This window comes from Molossus molossus, unplaced genomic scaffold (assembly GCF_014108415.1).
Source record: "Molossus molossus isolate mMolMol1 unplaced genomic scaffold, mMolMol1.p scaffold_m16_p_17, whole genome shotgun sequence".
Lineage (NCBI taxonomy): Eukaryota > Metazoa > Chordata > Mammalia > Chiroptera > Molossidae > Molossus > Molossus molossus.
Genome location: NW_023425352.1, coordinates 27,922,694 through 27,941,408, shown reverse-complemented (window position 1 = coordinate 27,941,408; position 18,715 = coordinate 27,922,694). Strand labels below are relative to the sequence as shown.

Below are 18,715 nucleotides of genomic sequence, written 5' to 3'. Positions count from 1 at the left end.
GGATAGTGACAGATGAGAAAATACGCTATGCGTAGGCGGTGTTGCAGGATGCGCACACTTGTTATAAGGCTTACACACTCCCCGAGGGCGACGCTCAACACAGTGATCTGGACAGAAGCACCCAATGAAGCTGCAGGAAAAGAATGCATTTGAAGTAATTTTTGTTTACTTCACATGCTTTTAAAAATCCTCTCTCAAAGAGTTGTTTAAGAAGCCGGAAGGAAGCAGCGTGCGGTCCTTGACTGAGCCCCAGAGTGGAAGAGGGCGGGCTCCGCGTGCGCCCGAAGGGGCCGGCAGTGCCCCAGCCTGCGCTGAGCCAGCTGCCTCCGTTCCTGAGAGCTGAGAAGGGAGCCGGTCCGCACAGGTGCTCTGTGCACCGGGAAGGTCTTGGAGAGGAAAACCAGGCACGTCAGCTGCTGGACAGCTGCCCTCCCACGTGCCCGCGTCTATGAAGACTTCAGGAGGGGCATTCGAACTCCTGGTTCTCACCAGTGGCCCTGGGAGGCAAGCGCGGGGGGGGGGGGGGAGCGCAAAGACTTGGCGACGCTGTTCAGCACACACGGTAGACAAGTACGCGACCAGCTTGAGGCCCGGGGGTGCGCTATCTCTGACTCGGTTTCATTTCAGGGGCCAGTGCAATTTCATGTCCTCAGAACAGAAGCCAGAGGCTCACTGGAGAAGGAGTGTGGGAGCCAGGGAGAAAACGCACAGTTCCTGGGCTCCTGGTGAGTTCTGGGAGCACCCTGGCAGGAGGCAGGCACAGGGGAGAGGACCACACGAGGAACACATGTCTGCAACGTGTTTTGGGCAGCACAGCATCCTTTAAAAGGAAGGACCGCTCAGTTCCATGCATGCGGCCCCTCTATGTAAAAACACTCCTCACAGACTGCCTGAGTCAAAGCAGGATCTATTCCTTTCGTCGAATTGGCGAAGCAGCCACAGGGTTGGGAGGGAAGAAAGATCAAGAAAACAATCCAGGGAGAAAGGCTTAAGCAAAATGATCCCTACTCTAAGTTTACACCTTGGGGTCTTCTTTTGTAGGGTAGGGCTAGGCGGTTTAAACCCCGCGGTACTGGTGTTCTGACTTCCAGCTGCCCGCTCCTGGGCCAGGGGATGAGGGTCTGGCCACAGTTACCAGATCTTCATCTGAAAAGACAGAGTTGCTAGAACGCTTACAGCCCCACCTGCAGCCGGTTAACAGAATAAACACAAGCGTGCACTCTTGAATATTATGCTCTAAAGAGTTTTTAACAAATAGGCTCAGAACTGTTCCCCACTATTCAAGGCCAAATGGATTCCCTGTTTCAGAAAATCCCTAAACACACTTCAAAACTCTAAAACATCAGGCCTGTATTTCCAACACCCTGGTTCAGACCAACCTCATCTCGTCTCTGCTTCCCTCACCCCCAACTTCTCCCCAGCCCTGGTCCCTGCAGTTTTTCCAGAGTTGGCCAACAACACAGCTCTGAACCCAGCCTATTATCCAGCTGAGCACGCTGTAAGTACAAACTAAGGCTAAAAGACTTCAGAACAGGCACCAACCACCAGTGCCCACCCCGCCCTGGGCACATGCCTACCTGGGGCTTGTCGGAAGGAAGGTTGGGATGCACACTTCTGTAGCCCTTGGCAGCGAGTGAGGAGGGCTGGGCGTTTCCATTGGCATCAGCATTGGAAGAAAGCCTCCACTCATCTGAGATGGAAAACAGAACATAGAAAACCCTCACTCACAAGGAACACTCCCTGGTTCCCCTCCCTTTGGAGGGTCCTGGTGAAAGGCAAGGATAGAACGAATGCAAACCGTACCTGCGGAGGAATTCTCTGACTCCAGAACTGTGTGTGCGCAGAAGGATGAAAACAAAAGGGGGGGGGGGCAGAAATGGTTACACTTGCAGGAAACAAGCAGGCACCGCTCAGAAAGGCGAAAACCCAGCGCCCGCTGTCCACACAGAACGCCCTCAGTCACGATGGCCTGATTACCATAGGAACCCACTCTACACCACGATGCGCTCACAGGCGCTGACCTTTGGAAACACAAGGCGCACATTCACAGCAATGAAGAAACAATTGTTCCTTGACATTCTTATTTTACAGACTGAAAGGCAACAGCACTGTCCAGTCCCTACTCGCTGACTCTCCTTCCCTTCTTCACGCTGATGTGGGCCCAGAAGGGCCCCTCCTCAGAGCAGGCTGGACTGATGAACAGACCAGAGAGGGAGAAGCAGATCAGCACTTTTCCCGTGGCTGTTGGTGCCGGGCTAGGGAGGCAACGTGATGTAAGCCCAGAGGTGTCTGCTGTGGTCAGGACTTTCTCTTGTCCCGGCTGCTTTTCCTCTTTCCGTTAAATGAGCCACATAAACATTTAAAATCTAATCGCCCTTTCTGAGTTTTCGTCCCACTACAAGGCACCCTGTCTCCCTTCAGCTGGCTAGCACTCTGCCCTCCCAGCCCTGCCCGATGCATCTCAGAGACACTAAACCTCTCCTAGCTTGACCCACTTCGCGTCATGAGGCAACAGAGCACAGTGGGCATGAGCTCGGCTGGGAAGGCAGCTGGACCTCGATGCAAATCCTGACGCCTACGGGCTCTGTGTCCTGGAGCAAGTTATAAGCCTGTTTCCCCATCCTTAGAATGGGAATGATATGCCTGCTTCATAAGTATTATAAGAAACGATACAATGCATGAGAAATGCTTGGCCTGTGTTTGTAAGAGCTCAGTGACCGCTCTTATCAGCATCTGCATCATCTCTCATCTCTCTTCTCTGTCGTCCCTCAAGCCCAGTACTCGGTGAGCTTCTACGACAAGCCACCTGGCAAACACTGCAGGCTCTGCGGGCCCTGTGGGTTCGTGGCGACTGCTGGGCTCTTCTGCTGCGACAGCAGAGACAGGTGGTCAGCAGATGGATGAGTGTGGATCCACTTCAATACGCCTCCATTTGTGGACACAGATGCGAATTTCATATAATTTTCATGTGGCATATAATATTGCTTTGATTTTCTTTCAACCGTTTAAAAATATAAAAATCATTCGTAGTTCATGGGCTGTACAAAAATAGGCACAGCCACATCTGGCCCATGGGTCAGTTCTTCAACCCCTGATCTAGCCAATTCCTTCACTTCCTTCTCCTCCCTGGACGCCTACTCTTGTCCAGATGTCAAGCTGAGATCATCATTTACTGAGCACCTAAGTGCCAGACACTGTTAGTCACTTTTGCTCTGATTTAGTATTTGATTTAGTGCACACGATCTATGACGTAGGTGATCATATGACTTCTTGGATGAGGAACAGAAAGGCCAACTGAATTGCCCAAAGCCACTCAGCCAGGAAACCACACAGGTCTCCAGAATGAATTACAGTGCTCTCTGTCCACCATCCATAGCCAGCAGCCCCACCATCGGCCGCAAAGTAGAGCCCCCTTTCAGGGAGGTGGTGGGAGCCAGAATCCAGGGAAGGCTTGTACAGACATTTGCTGGGCCTCACCGCAAGTTGCTGACCCAGGGATGGGAGGTTAGGTCTGAAAATTCGCATCTCTAACATGTTCTCAGGGGATGCTAAAGCTGCTGATCCACAGCCCACACTCTGAGAACCAGTGATAGAAGGATTACTTAAAAACATCCTTATTCTGGAAAACTAACTGTATCCATTTTTGCTTACCCTCCCCTACCTAGTCAGAGTTTTTACATGGTTCAGTTGTATATTTCTTTAGCAGGTTGCCTGTCACAGTTCTGCCCCTCCCTCACAGGCATTTGTCTTCTCGTCCCAACCCCACGAGCTGGGAAATGGACAGGACCTGAATTTTACTCACATTACTGCAATGGGTTAGCTTGTGTGACGAAGGGCAAGCTGTCCATCACTCTAAACCTCACTCTCATTGTCTATGAAACGTAACCCTCACTCCATGTCGCTGAAGCTCCAGAGATGAGGAATGAGAAGCAGCCTCAACGTGACCATTTTCAACACTCTCTGTCGCATCCACCAGCACCTGGCCCAGAACCTGCCTCACACCTAACGGGCCTGAAACACCAGGTGACACTGTGACAACGGCTCCCCTTCCTCCCCTGTACCCATCACATTCACTGTCCCATCTTCCTTTCTAAGTTATTTCTAGCCCACCTTTGTGAAATTATCCTGTCAAATTTATTAGGTTTACAAATGCACTAAAATATCATGGATTTGGGGCGCCTTATTTTGCCCCCTCTTTGGTTCTCAGTTGCGTTGATTCTGCTCAGGTGACATTGGCAGATATGTCATGGGAAACTGAGAGGACTCTGTCCCTTCAAAGGTCTAGGCACCATAAAGGGACTCACGCCAGCATCAGACCCTCCAGCTGTGACCCAGTCTTCCGAACCTGCAGGTGGCAGCAGCTAGGACCACGGCTGCCTGCGCACAGCAGGCGACATTTTCTATACAGAACCGTCAATGATCGAAACGCTTCCTTCAGCAGACGTTGGGAAGTTGGACCCGAGGTAGGTTCTGCAGTCCTGAAGAGACCTGAGCCTTCCCACGAGAAGGAGAACGGATTTTGCCTCATCTTCTCCTCCACTGTCCTTTACGTACAACCTTTCTGGCCCGTGGCACGGTCTCCTGGTACTGTCTTATATCTCATTCTGTGCCAATTTCATTCTGGGCTGTTCCAAACTGTTCTGCTGATCAGTTCTTGGAATCTGAGGATAACTTTCTGTGAGAGATTTGATGTGTCCTGCTAGTGTCCAACAGATGAGAGGTGTTAAAAATGGCTCAAGGAGCGTTTTAAATTACTTGTTTATTTTTTACTCGTGCTATACAGTAAAGAACCTAACCTTACCTGACATGTCTGGCTTTGCCCCCTGGCTTCTGGGAGTTATTCTCTAAACCGCTGGAATATCCTCCTGAAAGGAGGGTCTCTGTGCCACACCAGTAGTGTCATTTAGGGAATCGGCCACGTGGGCAGTGGGTAGTGCCTACGTAACGGAGCCTCAATAAGAACTCTGGACACAGCGGCTCAGGTGCACTTCCTGGCTGGAACACCTGAGCATACTGTGACACCTCGGTGCCAGGCCTCCACGTCCTGACTCCACAGGAGAGACACTGGGGACTCTGGGCTGCTTCTCACGGCTGATTTTAATCTGCAAGAAACCATAACCACGCGGACAATAGCTTTCAATGAGTTCTTTGAGTCCTCCTAGCAAATGATCAAATCTGAGGATGGTTTGGGGGATCCCCTGAACTTGGAGTTGGTGTCAGAAGTAAGGGTGTCCTCTTGGGGTGCTGTCCCCCCCACCTCTCAGTTAGCCCCGATTCTCACACATGTGCTCATGAAAAGAGCTCTGAGTTAACGGGGGCAGGAAGGGTCTCTCGCTGCTTCTGAGTTAATCTTCTCACGACGCCTTTTTGCTCCTGTCATTTCTGGAGAGCAAATGTGAGAATCAAACTAGGGGAAATGAGTTGATTGCAGCCCAAGAATCTTTATGTCCAAAGCCTACTTGGTCCTCAAGAACCCGGCAGGAGGAGTGGAGCCAATGGCACAGAATGAACAGAATATAAGATTTGAATTGGACTTTGGCTGTGAGCCAAAATACAAGGATTGATGGTCCTCAGGCTACACCAGACAGGAAACTGGGTATCACACCCACCACCAGTTCAGGCTCCCTGTCTCCTCTGGAGTGAAAACACCCTGACTGGGGATGTGGGTGGAGTCACGCCGAACCAGCGGGCCAAGGAGACTGGCCAGGCAGTGGTGTCAGGAAGCAGGGATAAGGTAATGAATGCTTCCCCACTACATGACTGCAGTTTGTCCCAGATGGTCTGATCCAAACACCAACGTCCACATTCAGAGATTAGGAGGGTGGTCAGGAAGCCAAGGTTAGGGAGCCAGAGTCAAGCTACACCTTGAGAGCAGGAGTCAGGACTGTGGGTTTAAATCAGGCCACTCCAAGGGCTCCACCTCTCCCTGAACCTCAGAGAGCATCTCCATCCTCCCATGTGCATCTATCTGGATGCAGATGGCTTCCAAATCCATGCCTGGACTCCACATTCCCAACGCCTATTAGAAACGTACTCCTAGAAGTCCTCTCCTTGCCAAAAAACTCAACACAGCGGAAAAAGAAATTCCTATTTCTTCATGAACCCACCACCTCCATGAGGCTACAGCTGTGTCCGGGTCAGCGGGGCTCTGCACCCCGTGCTCCTGAACACACTGCGGGAGTGCCACGCCACTCCTCGGACCCACGTGCCCTGGCCCTGCTCTTCATCTCTCCTGCCACCACGCTGGGCCCAGGCCTCAAGGCCTCTGACTGCAATGCCTGAAGGTCCGTGAGGGCCTCCCGGCCTGAGGAATTAGGACGGCTGCCATTAGACAGCACCTGCTTGTGTCTGGCTCTGTGTGAAGTCTTGACATAAAGAACTCACTGAATCCCAACAGCTCTATTAAGATCATTCTTATTTATAAATGAGGAAACGGAAGCTCTCTCAGGTTGGGTAATTTGCCCACGTCACAAGGATGGCGACGTGGCAGAGCCGAGCCTCGATGGAGGACTGTCGCAAGGATGAGCCCCTCTCCCCAGGATGACAGAGCTGGACCGAGGACTAGAAGCAGGGCGTGTCTCTAAATGTGGGTGTCAAAGAGCCATTTAAGGAAGGAATCCAGGACACAGGTAGAGCTGGAACTTCCGGTCCAGGCCAATGATCCACAACTTGGAAACCTGTAGGGATGGAAGAAGGTGGCAAAGGCAGGGAATAAAGGCGGGGGCGGCAGGAGAGAGCAGCTGGGGGACAGAGGCTGGGCCTGGTGGTAAGGGGGGACTGGATGCCATCTGACATTGACTATCTGTGAAGACACTGGGAGCAGAAAGCATGCCCAATCCTTGGCAAGAGCGCTCATGGCCTCACGCGTGGGCTCCCAGGCAGCCTGGGCATGCGACCTGCAGAGATTCCTGAAAACTGTGAGGCAGGTCTGGCCCAGGGTCCCAGGGCCAGGACAGAACTGGAGACTGGTGTGGGCCAGCAAGCTGTTGTCCAGAGGCCCAGATGGAGGGAGTAGGCAGGGAGGAGGGGAGGACTAGGGAGCCAGTCAAGAGCCGGCAGGATGCTGGTCAATGAGCAGCAGGGTACAAGGACAAGATCCCCAGTCCTGCAGGTCCTATCTCTAGAGTTACCTCCTTTTAACCTCACCCCATGTTAACTCCTTCCAGCCTGTTGTGTACTCCTAACCAGTACGGGGCATCTTCCCCTCCACTCAAATCAAGCTTGTTCCTTTCCACCCGAACTGCTCTAGTGCCTAATCCTGGGTCTGTCCCCAGTGAATGGAATTCAGTCTGTGTCAGGTCAGTTCCCAAACTGTAAGGTGTGAATGACTGATAGCATCCCCCAATTCTTCAGAGTTACTTGCGTTTTAAAACATAATCTTTTATCACCCAAATTAGCTGTTAGAAATTTGTAAGATGTATAATTATTTGAAGATTAGAGAGCATGTCCTAAAGTGCCTCAAATAGCTACCCAGTACTGTAGCAAGAAAGCCTAGGGACAGTGATACAGAGTAGCATTTGCAGCCCTGGCTGGGTAGCTCAGTTGGTTAGAGTGTCATCCCAACAGCCAAGATTGTGGGTTCGATATCTGGTCGGGCAATTACAAGAACCAACCAATGACTACATAAATAGGTGGAACAACAAATCAACGTTTTTCTCCCTCTCTTCACACCCTTTCCCTCTCTCTCAAATCAATAAAATGGAAAGAAAAGGAGTAGCATTTGCATTCTGACAGTGCCGCTCTATAACCACCAGGGGGAGCTCAAAGCTCCCTCTCCTGCCATACACCACCAGAGAAAGGGCCAGGTGGTTGATGGGTCATTTTATTCAGCCATTGAGCTGAAGGATGGTTTTTCCCCTCTTTAATCATCCCTTGGGATTCTCTCTTCCTCCAGCCTGGAAGCTGCATATTCCCAATTAGGCCTGAAGAGGCTGATTAGATTTATTTTAGGACAAAATTATTTTGCCTTCACTTCCTGGCCCCACCTTTTCTGGAGATGAGTGGCAAACCCAGCAGGGCAAGAGTCAGGTGTAGGCTCAGGAAGCTAGGGCCAAGAAGCTGCCTTCAGGTTCTAGTGCCAAGGCAGAAAGAAGCTCGAACCCCAGCCTGGTCTCATCCTTGGACATCTATCTGCCTCGGCACCTGATACCGGGGGCAGGCGGGTGGAGAAGGGGGGAGGGGAGGAGGAAGTACCGAAAGAAAGTCAGTTCCCAGGACGCCAGGCACTGACCATTTCCACCCTATCTGATTCCGACTTATCATAACATGCTGCTCCCCACTGAGCCGGAGTTCTCATGCCCCTCTCCCCCTCCTCTTCATTCCCAAGGGAATAGATGTCAACCCAATTCCTTTTCCCCCTTTATTTCCTCACTTCAAGGAAAAACTCCCATTCCCCATAGCAGCAGCTCTCAGACGTGGTCCTAGGACCAGCAGCATCAGCATGACCTGGGAACCTGTCAGAAATGCAACACCTCAAACCCTACCCCGGACCTTCCAGCTGGGATCCTGCCCTCTAAACCTCTGGCCTGGGGGCCCAGGAACTGTTTTACTCGAGGCGGTTCTGATGCAGCTCCGGTGAGAACCACTCACCGCCCTACAGTGGAGAGAGGCTGTCCCAGCCTCTACCAACAGCGCCCATGGAACCTCCAAGTCAGCGTTTCCCAGCTCCCGGGCACTTGGCTGTGAACAGCCCTCTCCAGAGAGGCCGAAATAACCCCATCTTCCCAAGGTTACAGAGCATTTTGGAACTAGAATGGCTTGGAAGCCATTTGCCTAAGTGCCCCAGATTTCATGTGTTTCAGAGGCGTGACTTACCCAAGGCCAGAAAGCGCTCCCCAAGGTAGTGCCCCCCCCCCTCCTGTTGCAGCAGATGCAGGTCACCCTCTGCCACCAGGTGTGGTGCAGAACATTTCCCGTATTGCACCCTCACGACCATGCTGTGAGGCAGCTGCAGCGATCAACCCCATTCTACAGATGAGACTGCCAGGCGGAGAGACTAAATATCATGTCCAAGGTTGCATAGCCAACAGGTGGTGAAGGACTTGAACACAGATCCACCAGGTTCCAAAGTCCCAGGTCTAAACCTCAACAGCATGCTCTAGACACCCAGGCTTCCCGAGTGACAGGTCGGGGTGGGTGGGGCTCCAGACAAGCTTCTTCTGTCTCCCTTTGCTCCTTGTTTGCACTGGCCTCAGAACTGCTCTTTTGATTCTGCTCCCTCGGCTCCCCCCAGGCCTGAGCCCTGCCCATCCCTGCTTTCCTGGGAGCCACTTCGGTCAGCTGCTTGCACTTCTCGGTGCCCCTGGCTTCCTCCGAGCCCCAGTCACAGCCAAGTCCTCAGAGACCCAACCGCTGGCCCCTCTCACTACTCCCTCCCCATGTCCGCAGCAGTGCAGCCTGCAAAACCACCAGCTCCGTCGCAGGGTTTCTGCTCATCTGTTCAGTCAAAAGCTAAAATAAACTGGTGGTTGCCACTGTGCCTTTGTCAGAGGCAAATGAGTACCTGTCAGTTCAGGGCATTGATCACCACCCACCACAGGTGGGACAAGGAGCTGACTGCCCCATGGGCCGCTGAGAGAATCAGGAAGCAGCGGATGAATCCATGCCCTTCCATGTGGCTTACACACCTGCCCCTAGTCACAGGGGTGGCTCACCTGATTTGCTTTCGTGCTTCGGGGTTTCCTGAGGGCTCACAGGGCTACTGCTTGGGGTGTCCCTGTAGGAGGATGAGGCCCGGAGAGTCACGGCTCCCTTCCCAGTGCAGACTTTTGTAGGATCCATGTCTGAAAAGGAAAAACCCCAAAGAGAGGACTGAATCCGAGGCTCCGAAAGGATTAAGAATAGTCAGCTCGAAACTTGTTAGAGCTGGGGAATGAGATGAACCTGGCTGTAGCAGTCATATGGTCTATGAAAATTAATCTGTGGGTGGTGAAGAGGAACAAGTCACATTTTCAGAGGTTTACCACTCACTATGCAGTTAGGGAGAAATGGAGTCAATGGATGAGTTACAGTATCAGCTGAAGTCATTTCAAAATGAAAGCAGGTTTATTTCTTTTATTAAATGAAGTTTAGGTTGGTGAGCAGACATCGGACCAATTAGTAAGGCACAGTTCAAGAAAGAGTTTGTGAAAGATTTCTCAAGCTTCCAGACCATCCGTCTTATAAAAGCTCCAGCTAGCAACATCAGGAATTAGGTGGTTTTCTGCAGAGAATCTCTCTCCAATGGAAAAAGGAAAAGAAATCTGTATCAGCAAGTCAGGACCCCTGAAAAGATGAGACAGGATCTGCTGCCTGGGGAGAAAGACCATGGGTGAGAGAGCCTCACATTCCAAACTTAATGAAGAAAATTCACACCAAAGGAGGAGCCAGAAACGCTAAATCCTTTCATGAACAGTGTGCGCCGCAGCCCCGGCTGAGCCGTCACGGGGTCCCGACCTCTCCTGCAGTTGACAATGGCCTAATGACAGGCCCAGGTCATCTCTCAGAATCCCACTGAGAGCCATTTCGAAATAGGCTTCAAAAGAGCTGGAAGCCCGCCCTCCGGGAACGCGGCCCTGCGGCCGCCCGCAGTCCTCACAGGCACGTGCTCGGTGCTTCCCTCGGTGCAGCGGAGCTGCGCTGAATCCCACAGTTCATTTTCCAAACTGCTCACCACACAGCTGGGATCTCTGACCGAAAACTGTCTAGCCTGGGAGTATAGGGTCTAGTTTAAGGTGGGCATTGGACAGGATGTGGGCGCAGACGTCCACCTCATCCCCTGTGCCAGGCGGAGAAAAGCAAAGCCTTTGTCTACGTGTCCACTCCAGCAGCCCTGTCTGCCAGCTCAGGCAGAGTGGTCACTAGCGTAGCAGGAGAGGACGGATCTGCCCCATCAGCACCTCTTGCCCTGAAAGCAATGCACAAAGACACAATGGATAGCACGGCGGGCCGGGGCCTCGGGGAGCATCTGACTTATCCAACTCCATCCAGAGGATAAGGCGCTGATGTCACAGAACCAGTGGGAGACTGATTCTCTGTCTTTTCAAAAGGACGAGGTGCAGTCCAGCCGGTGTGGCTCAGTGGTTGAGCATCGACCCCTGCACCAAGGGGTCGCCAGTTTGATTCCTGGTCAGGGCACATGCCCAGGTTGTGGGCCTGATCTCCAGTGGGGGGCATGCAGGAGGCGGCCAATCGATGTTCTCTCTCATCGATGTTCCCATCTTTCTCCCTCTCTCTTCCTCTCTCTCTAAAATCAATAAAGGAAAAAAACTAAAAAACAAAAACCAAAAGCATGAGGGGTAAACTGACAAATCCAGCCCACCCGTGGGTTCCTGGACGCACAGCCAAATGTGCCCACCTCCCGAAAGCGCCCGGGATGAGCGCCACCTGGGCCTCGCTGGTCCTGCTTCCTCAGAGGAGCTGTGAGTAGGAGCTGGCACTGAACTGGACCCCTTCTTGGAGAGAGGAGGCAGAGAGTGACTGCAGGTGCAGCTGGGGTTGGGGAGGGAGCGCTCGGGAGGTGACCCAGCAAGCACCAGAGGGGCATCCAGGTGTGGCATCCAGGGTAGCTGCTCAAGTTCAGCCCAGTTCAGAGGTTCCTCGTGCAACCACATGAATTCTCGAGGAGACTGAAGTTCCAAATAAAGTCCTGGGAACTGGAGACCTCTAGGGAGAACCTGAGAAGTCCATGCACCTCAGACCTGCACAGGAAATGTTTAGCCCCTGGATGACCCTTCTCCTAATCTGCCCGTTTGTCTCCAGACTGGCTGGCTCACAGAAACACACACACACACACCGAGGAAGAGAGGAAACCAGCCGAGAAAGTGAGTGGGAATGGCTCCTACACATGCAAAGATTAAGCCTCCAAGCCTTTGTTAGAATGAAGGAGGAAAGGAACACCATGCATGATCTGCTGACAATTACAGAAAAGAAGCCAACCCAAGGAGAGGTACCTGGAGGGAGTACTAGGCCTGAAGAGCTTTTCACTGTCTTCACAGGAATTATTTTAACAGCAGAAACAGAGCGTGCACGTAAGGGGTCGGCAGCTGCTGCGAACACAAAAGGGTACATGGTGCCTCCAGGAAGAACACTGGGAAATACTCAGGCAGTTGAGGAACTGGGCAGGGACAATAGGAGGAAGCCGGCCACATGAAAAAAACACTAGAAAGAGCGGTAGATGGAGTCATTTGAAATAACCTGCTTTCTCCTGTTTGAGTTCTGTGCCCAGATGGCAGAACCCTCCCTCCAACCGTCACCCGCATGCAGTTGGTCAGTGACTCTGTACCTCCTGCCACACCAGGAACTTGCCAAGATTTAGAGATGCAGATGGCCTGGCAAATAGAGGAAGGGGAGAGCAATCGGGGCCCAAGGGGCCCCCGAGAATGTCGGATGTCTGTGTTGGGAGGAGGGCTCCAAGGAGAGCTACAGCTCAGGCCCCAGGTGAGTGGAGGAAGGGAAGGAATGAGTTTGTGAGTTGCCTGGTTCTTTCAGCCATCACAGCTGCTTCCCCAGAATTGTGACTTCTGGGGTCCGTGTCTGCTGACAATCACAGCCTTCTGTCCCCAAGCAAATCAGAAGCCCCATCTGTCGGGCAGCAGATGGTCTTGCTTAAAGTCACCCTTTCCTGGGCAAGAGGTTGCCAAGGGTACGAGTGCGTGTTCAAGACTATGGGCAGCACCCGAGTGCACAGCCCCGGACCCTGACACCCAGCGGAGCTTCAGGAGAGCCGGGTCGTGGAAGGGCTGCAGGCGTGAAGATACAACATGCTTTCACAGCAGTAGTCCGGCGGGGAGGCTGCTGGGTGGGAGGCTTTCGTTCTCTTACCTTTTTCAGAAGCAGCAGCAAGAGGCTCAGAGAGCTGCTCAGAGCATCCAGCTCTCAAGGGGAAAGGCCGGGACTAGAGCTCGGCTGTCTCAGGCCACCACAGCGACCTGCAGGCTGCACCTGTCTCCTCTTGCCAACCAAAGCTGAGTCTTACAGAAGAGCGAGGGGAATCCACCTCCACTGACACCCTCCTCCCAGGAAGAAACCCCTGAAGTCTCTTCTCCCAGTGAGTTCACAGGGATGGTGTCAATGGCCCCACAGGTTTTAAAAGCATCAGAGTCCCAGCCTCTCCCATGCTCCTCGCTGGATGATTCAACCCTCCCCTGGAGCCACGCCACAGGCACCGCCTTCAACAGCCCCTAAGAACACAGCCCCGCACCATGAGCAGAGAAGGGCGGCCAGGCAGGGAGGCCGGGAGGTCAGGCCAGCAGCAGGACACCTGCTGCCAGCGGAACCCGTCCCCACCCCCCATCCTTCCAGCTCTCCATGCCTCCCCCCTCTGGCTCTTCCTTCTGACTTTACATTTGGCCTTGTCTCAGAAGGAATACTTGGCCAAACCAGGTGAAAATTACAAAGGCCAAACCTGTCAAACTCTGAAATCACTTATGCCCAATGACAGGCCTTTTGCCCTCCCTCTTTGGTACCATAAAATTCAGTGGGACGAGCACAGGCAGAATCATGGGCACCCGGTACCGGAAGCAGGAATAAATACTCAGATTGTGCAATTCCTGTGTTTTCTAGAGATGCGTTCATACCCATAAGGACAAAGGACCCCTGGGATGTCTGAGCGGCAGGACTGGGACTTGAACCTGTATCTTATCCCCCACCCCACACCGCACTGCGGACGGGATACAGGAAGCTGCTCAGCAGCCACGTCGAGACATTCAGGATGAGAAACGACAGGGCGGATGGGACCTCAAGGGTCATCTTATCCATCACTCATTTCACACTTAAATTTTTGGCCCTAAAATTTTTAAAAACTGAAAATATGAGAGGATGTGCACGACATGAACGCCACTGAAATACATAATTTGTCTCAGCCATTCGGGCGCTTGCCTCAGGGCCAGGACCGCCAGGGTGAAACGCGAGGTCAGGGCACCGCAGGCCGGATAGCGCCACGTGCACCAGGCGGGAGGCGCACCTCCGTCTGTGTTTGCTCTGCTGTTTGGCACATCCTGGGAGCCAGGGACAGTTTCAGTGAGTCGCCTCACAGTGGGAAACAGCAGCCTGACTCCTGAGCGCAGGATCACGCTCACAGTCTCAGAGAGTCAGTGTGGGAAACAGGTCTCGGTTCACAGCCTGACTGGACCAGGGACTATTCCCACCAGGCAGGTGGACAGGCCTGGCATCCTCTGCTCCTCGGGAAAGGCTTCCCAGTACCGAGCCGGGCTTCCCTGTCCGGGCCTTACCTTTGTCCTGCCCATTGCTGCCTGGTGCCAACCCGTTCACCACAGCTTTTGAAGCGCCAACATCACATTCTGAAGGAATGAGAGAGAAAAGCATGAGGCTATGAACAAGGTCTCCCCAATGCTGATGAGTCCCACCGGATGGGAGGTGCTGGGGACAGGCAGGTGGTCTCAGGCCTGGGGACGGCCCCCTCAGGCATCGTGGGAGAATTCTGAGAACTGTGAGCAGCCCGAACCAGGGGAGAAGGCAAAAGTTGTTTGGGATGGAAATACATGGTGGGTGATGTAACTTCGCCTGCCTTCTTGCTATGGCTTCATTTCTGACATTTTAAAAAATCCGCTTAATTCCCTCGAAATGGCATCTCCTGCCTGACGAAGGCTTATCTACCCATTCAAAGGCCAGCTCACAGGCGTCCCTGTGCATCCAGGGAGCCGCCAGACAACTGAAACGGCAGCCCTTTGATACTTCCCTTCCCCCAGCCTGTGCCCTGCGGCCACCAGACCATGCTGTCCCTCCCCAGACACTGCCCGCTCCTCACCAGCCCACGGCCCTCCGCTGAGGCTCCTGTGTTATTGCCCAGAGATGACATGACTTCCTGACTGCCCTCCCTGCCTCCATTCTGCCCCTTCTCTGCCCCAATCCTCAGTCCGCATCGGAAAGCACCTTCCAGCCCTGACCTGACCACCGCCTGGTAAAGGCCCCAGGTGCGGGACAGATGAACACTAAACGGTGCAATGCAATACGATTGTCTAAACTCCCGCTACTGGATTTCACTCTGCTTTAAAAGTAAAACTACTGGGGTTTAGTTTGGGAATTTAACCACTTATTTACATTATTTCCATGGGGAAATATATTGCAACTTCCCCAGAATGTACCAATGATTGTTTAGAATATAGTTTTTTAGGAGGGATGACCTGTATCTTGACATACCTGATTGTATTTAAATTAATGAACCGATCTTGATAATCTAAGCAAACACACAAGCCCCGATGGCCAGCAGCTACCCACGGGACAAAGCCCGGGCACCTCAGCCGGGCTGGAGGCTCTTCACCCAGGTCCCAGCCCGCTTCCGGCTGCTCTTTCCTCCTCGCCTGCCTGCCACGTCCACCTCCTCTCACCACCCTCGAGCCTGGGCCTGAGACTGCCTCCTCCTTTTCTTACCTGAGGAAATCCTATGCTCCTTGAGGCAACGTCACCTTCTCTGGGTCAGCCAGATCTGTCTGAGTCCTGCTCAGCTGCGGACACTGAGGCCCTGTCCCCAAACCCAGTAGCTCATTTGGCTGAGACAAGGCCGCCCTACCTAGTCCCTTAACACTCAGCCTCCCTGTCAGGCCAGCCTGGATGCTCCGGGAGGCAGATAGGAGCAGGGCCACGGCCCCTCCCTCTGGCAGCCTGGACCGCCCGACATGGCCCCGCGGGCTCCGTCCTGTTTCCCACCTCCAGTCCACCGGCGGTGGAGGCCAGCTCTCCCGGATGCCAAGGCTCCCTCGCGCCTCCATTGCTGGACGCAGGAAAGGAGGGTGTTGGCAGTAAGGCCAGAAATCCAAGTGAAATAAACATCACAGGTCCTACTCCCCCTCCGCCCTTTGACCATCCTGGCCACACGGCTGCCCTGATTCCTCCTGGCCGTCTCCTTTCTAGGACCGCAGACTTGGTAGACTGTGTTCCGGATCCCCCCAGGCCCGCATGGGCCGCCGCTGAGCTTCCACCAGCTCCAGCCCCGTGTCTTCCCTTTCCTCTTTCCTTCTTTCAATTAAACACAGCTAAGTTGAAGAAATTTTGAAAAAGAATTCCATCCCCTTAACTCAAACTCCGCAGCACAGTGTGCTAGTGTCCAACAGTCTGCTTTGGCCTAGCTCCACTGCACACTAACCGGTGATGCCCATGGCTAGCCCTCCGGGCCTCAGTTTCCCCATCTCCAGGATGGGGGAGGTGGACCATGCCCACCTTTGCGGCTTTGCCGGAAGAACGAAATGAGGGAATGCAGGGAAGCGCCTCTCTCGGCAACTGGCAGCCCAGTCCCGACTTGGAATAAAGAGAATGCATCGTTTTCATGCTGCTCTGTCTCCGAGGTTAAAACAAGTATTTTCCACACAGCTGCTTGCTCCCTAATGACCATGTGAACAGTGGCATGGTATTCCATCAAGTGAATACAGCGCACCTCCCGATTCCCACCTTCATGGGAGACGTTTTCGTTTCCTTGAACTGAGATAGAAATTCCCGGGAGTGGGGTTATCAGGCCAGAGGGTCCGGACGCGTTGGACTCCGTACGAAAAGCCTCCTGGCAGCCCAGCAGAGGGCGAAGCTGGGAGAAGCCCCGCAGGCACCCCACAGCCCGGCCTCCCCGCCCCTCCCTTCCTACTTCCTCTGCCCTTACTCGCCAGCAGTAAGTAGCGATGCCCGGCTAGGCTGATTCTGATCTCAGAAGAACAAAACACTTTAGGCTGCAGAGCAAAGGTTTAAAAAAAACAAAAAGTTAAATAAAACCAAATAATGAGACGAAGCGGGGGCTGCCAGCAGTGCCTGAGCCCCGGGGGGGGCGGGGGGGGGCGGCCTCTGAGCACAGCAGAAGCCCCGAGGGCAGCAGGGACCAGCCCCTCTGCTCAGGGAGGACATGAGAGCTGGCAGCCCTGGGCACACTGGCCGAGCCTTGGGCACAGGCCTCCGTGTGCAGGCAGCGCTGCCCCACACCCCAGTGAGCTGGTGCCTTGAGGACGTCCTGTTTTAGAGGAGAAGGGTCCACCACAGGCCCAAGGTCACACAAGCTAAGTTGTGGCCCTGAGCTATTCCACCCAGAGCCCCCTCGGTCCTAAGCACACATTGTCCTGCCCAGTTTAGAACCTGGCTAAAAGGACACTGTGTGTCAACAAATGGAAAGAGTGTTCACCCACAGGGGTCTCTGGAACACTCGGGAAATAACGCAGGATCAGGATACCCTGAGGGAGCTGTCCCCCGGGTCACCCTCGCCCCACGGCCACAGGTCGCCAGGGGCCCCGGCAGGCTCCGGAGCGGAGGCCGGCAAGGCCGTAGCTTCCAGATGGAAACCTCTCTGCTCACGCTCTGGGCTGGCGGGCTGGCAGCTCTTGGCTGCAGGGGCAGGGATCTGTCCCTTCTCCGTCTCGCCAGCCTGTGCTTTCCACCCCGCTCTAGATTCAACATACTCAAAACGGCTCATTTGTTTAGGTCTTGATTTTTACTACCATAGGCAAATCTGTTTACTTTTGCTGTGGTCCCTGGGATTAAGAAATGCCACTGAGGTGTATACATGTTAAAGTTTATCAAACTGTATACCTAAAATATCCACAGTTTATTGTATGCCAATTATATCTCAATAAAGTTGTTAAAAATAGAGAGAAAGGAAGCTATTACAAAGATTGGGAGTGTCAGGTACCGTGTGTGGCATAGTTCCTGTCACATGGCAGGTAATAATCCCTTTAGAGTGGATGTGATGATAGTGACACGACTTCTGCCAAAGCTTTGGCACTTACCCAGGTCTCAAATAAAAAGAAACGTGGTTAGAACCTTCAGAGTACGTAGGAAGTCTGGGTAAACTGCCCAGTTTTGTAGATCTGTCCAGAGGAAAGGGTTTAATGACTTACCAGAGCTCATGGTGGTGACAGGGCGTCTTCTGCAGCTGGGGCTCCGAACTGCTCTGCAGAAAAACAAACCACACAATGGAACCATGAATGGCAGGTTCCCGATAAATCCCCGTGGTTCACATTAAAAATGAAAACAACACCTATCGCCTTGATAAAGCAGAGCTGAACCAGGCGTTGATGTGGCCAGGCTTCTGGTTCTTGGTCTGCTACGTACTACATGACCTTGACATCACTCAACCTCCTTGGCCTCAGCTGTCACCCATACTTAGTTTTAATACTGTCCGCGATCTCTTCTAGCTCTAACATTCGAGTGAAACCCTCAAGTTACAAGAGTGCACATGGGTCAAGGAAAGGGTGAAAGAAAGAACCAAATTTTAGAAGAAAGGTAAAATCACAATATAATCAGAGGTCAATAACAATAATAACAACAGCAGCAGCAGCATTAATACATATAGCTTATTAGGCACAGGGAAATGTTCTAGATGTTTTAAACATATTGATTCACTTGATCCTCACAACAACCCTACTAGGTAAGCACTAACACTGTATTAGTTCATAAACATGAGGAAACCAAGGCACAGAGAGGTGAGTAGCTTGCCTGCCAAGGTGGCAGAGTTGCTACGGGAAGCCGGGCTCTTAGGCACTGCGTTTACCCCCGCCACTCAAATGGATAACCTGTCAGTTAATACGGTCTTGTCCCCAGTCCCGAGCAATCTGATCTGCTTCCTGCCACTACAGTTCCTTCTTTTCTAGAATTTTATATAAATAGTATCATAGTGCATGTAACCTTCTGTACCTGGCTTCTCTCCCTTAGCATAATACAATTTAGCATTTGGCCACATATGTGTAGGTCTATATCTAGACTTTGTTCTGTTCCATTGATCTGTCTTTATCCAATAACTCATTGT

The 18,715-nt window shown here is 52.8% G+C and overlaps 1 protein-coding gene across 1 annotated transcript in view; it reads right to left on the bottom strand.

The window, feature by feature from the left end:
* SORBS1 (sorbin and SH3 domain containing 1) overlaps positions 1 to 18,715 on the bottom strand; it is a 201,596-nt gene that overhangs the window by 102,059 nt on the left and 80,822 nt on the right. Inside the window, exons 5-9 of the mRNA XM_036264595.1 lie at positions 17,808 to 17,860; positions 14,211 to 14,279; positions 9,654 to 9,782; positions 1,804 to 1,830; positions 1,578 to 1,690 (exon numbers count right to left, since the gene is read on the bottom strand). Of these exons, the coding sequence (XP_036120488.1) occupies positions 1,578 to 1,690; positions 1,804 to 1,830; positions 9,654 to 9,782; positions 14,211 to 14,279; positions 17,808 to 17,817 (348 nt within the window). The 5' untranslated portion in view covers positions 17,818 to 17,860. The remainder of the gene's footprint in view (positions 1 to 1,577; positions 1,691 to 1,803; positions 1,831 to 9,653; positions 9,783 to 14,210; positions 14,280 to 17,807; positions 17,861 to 18,715) is intronic.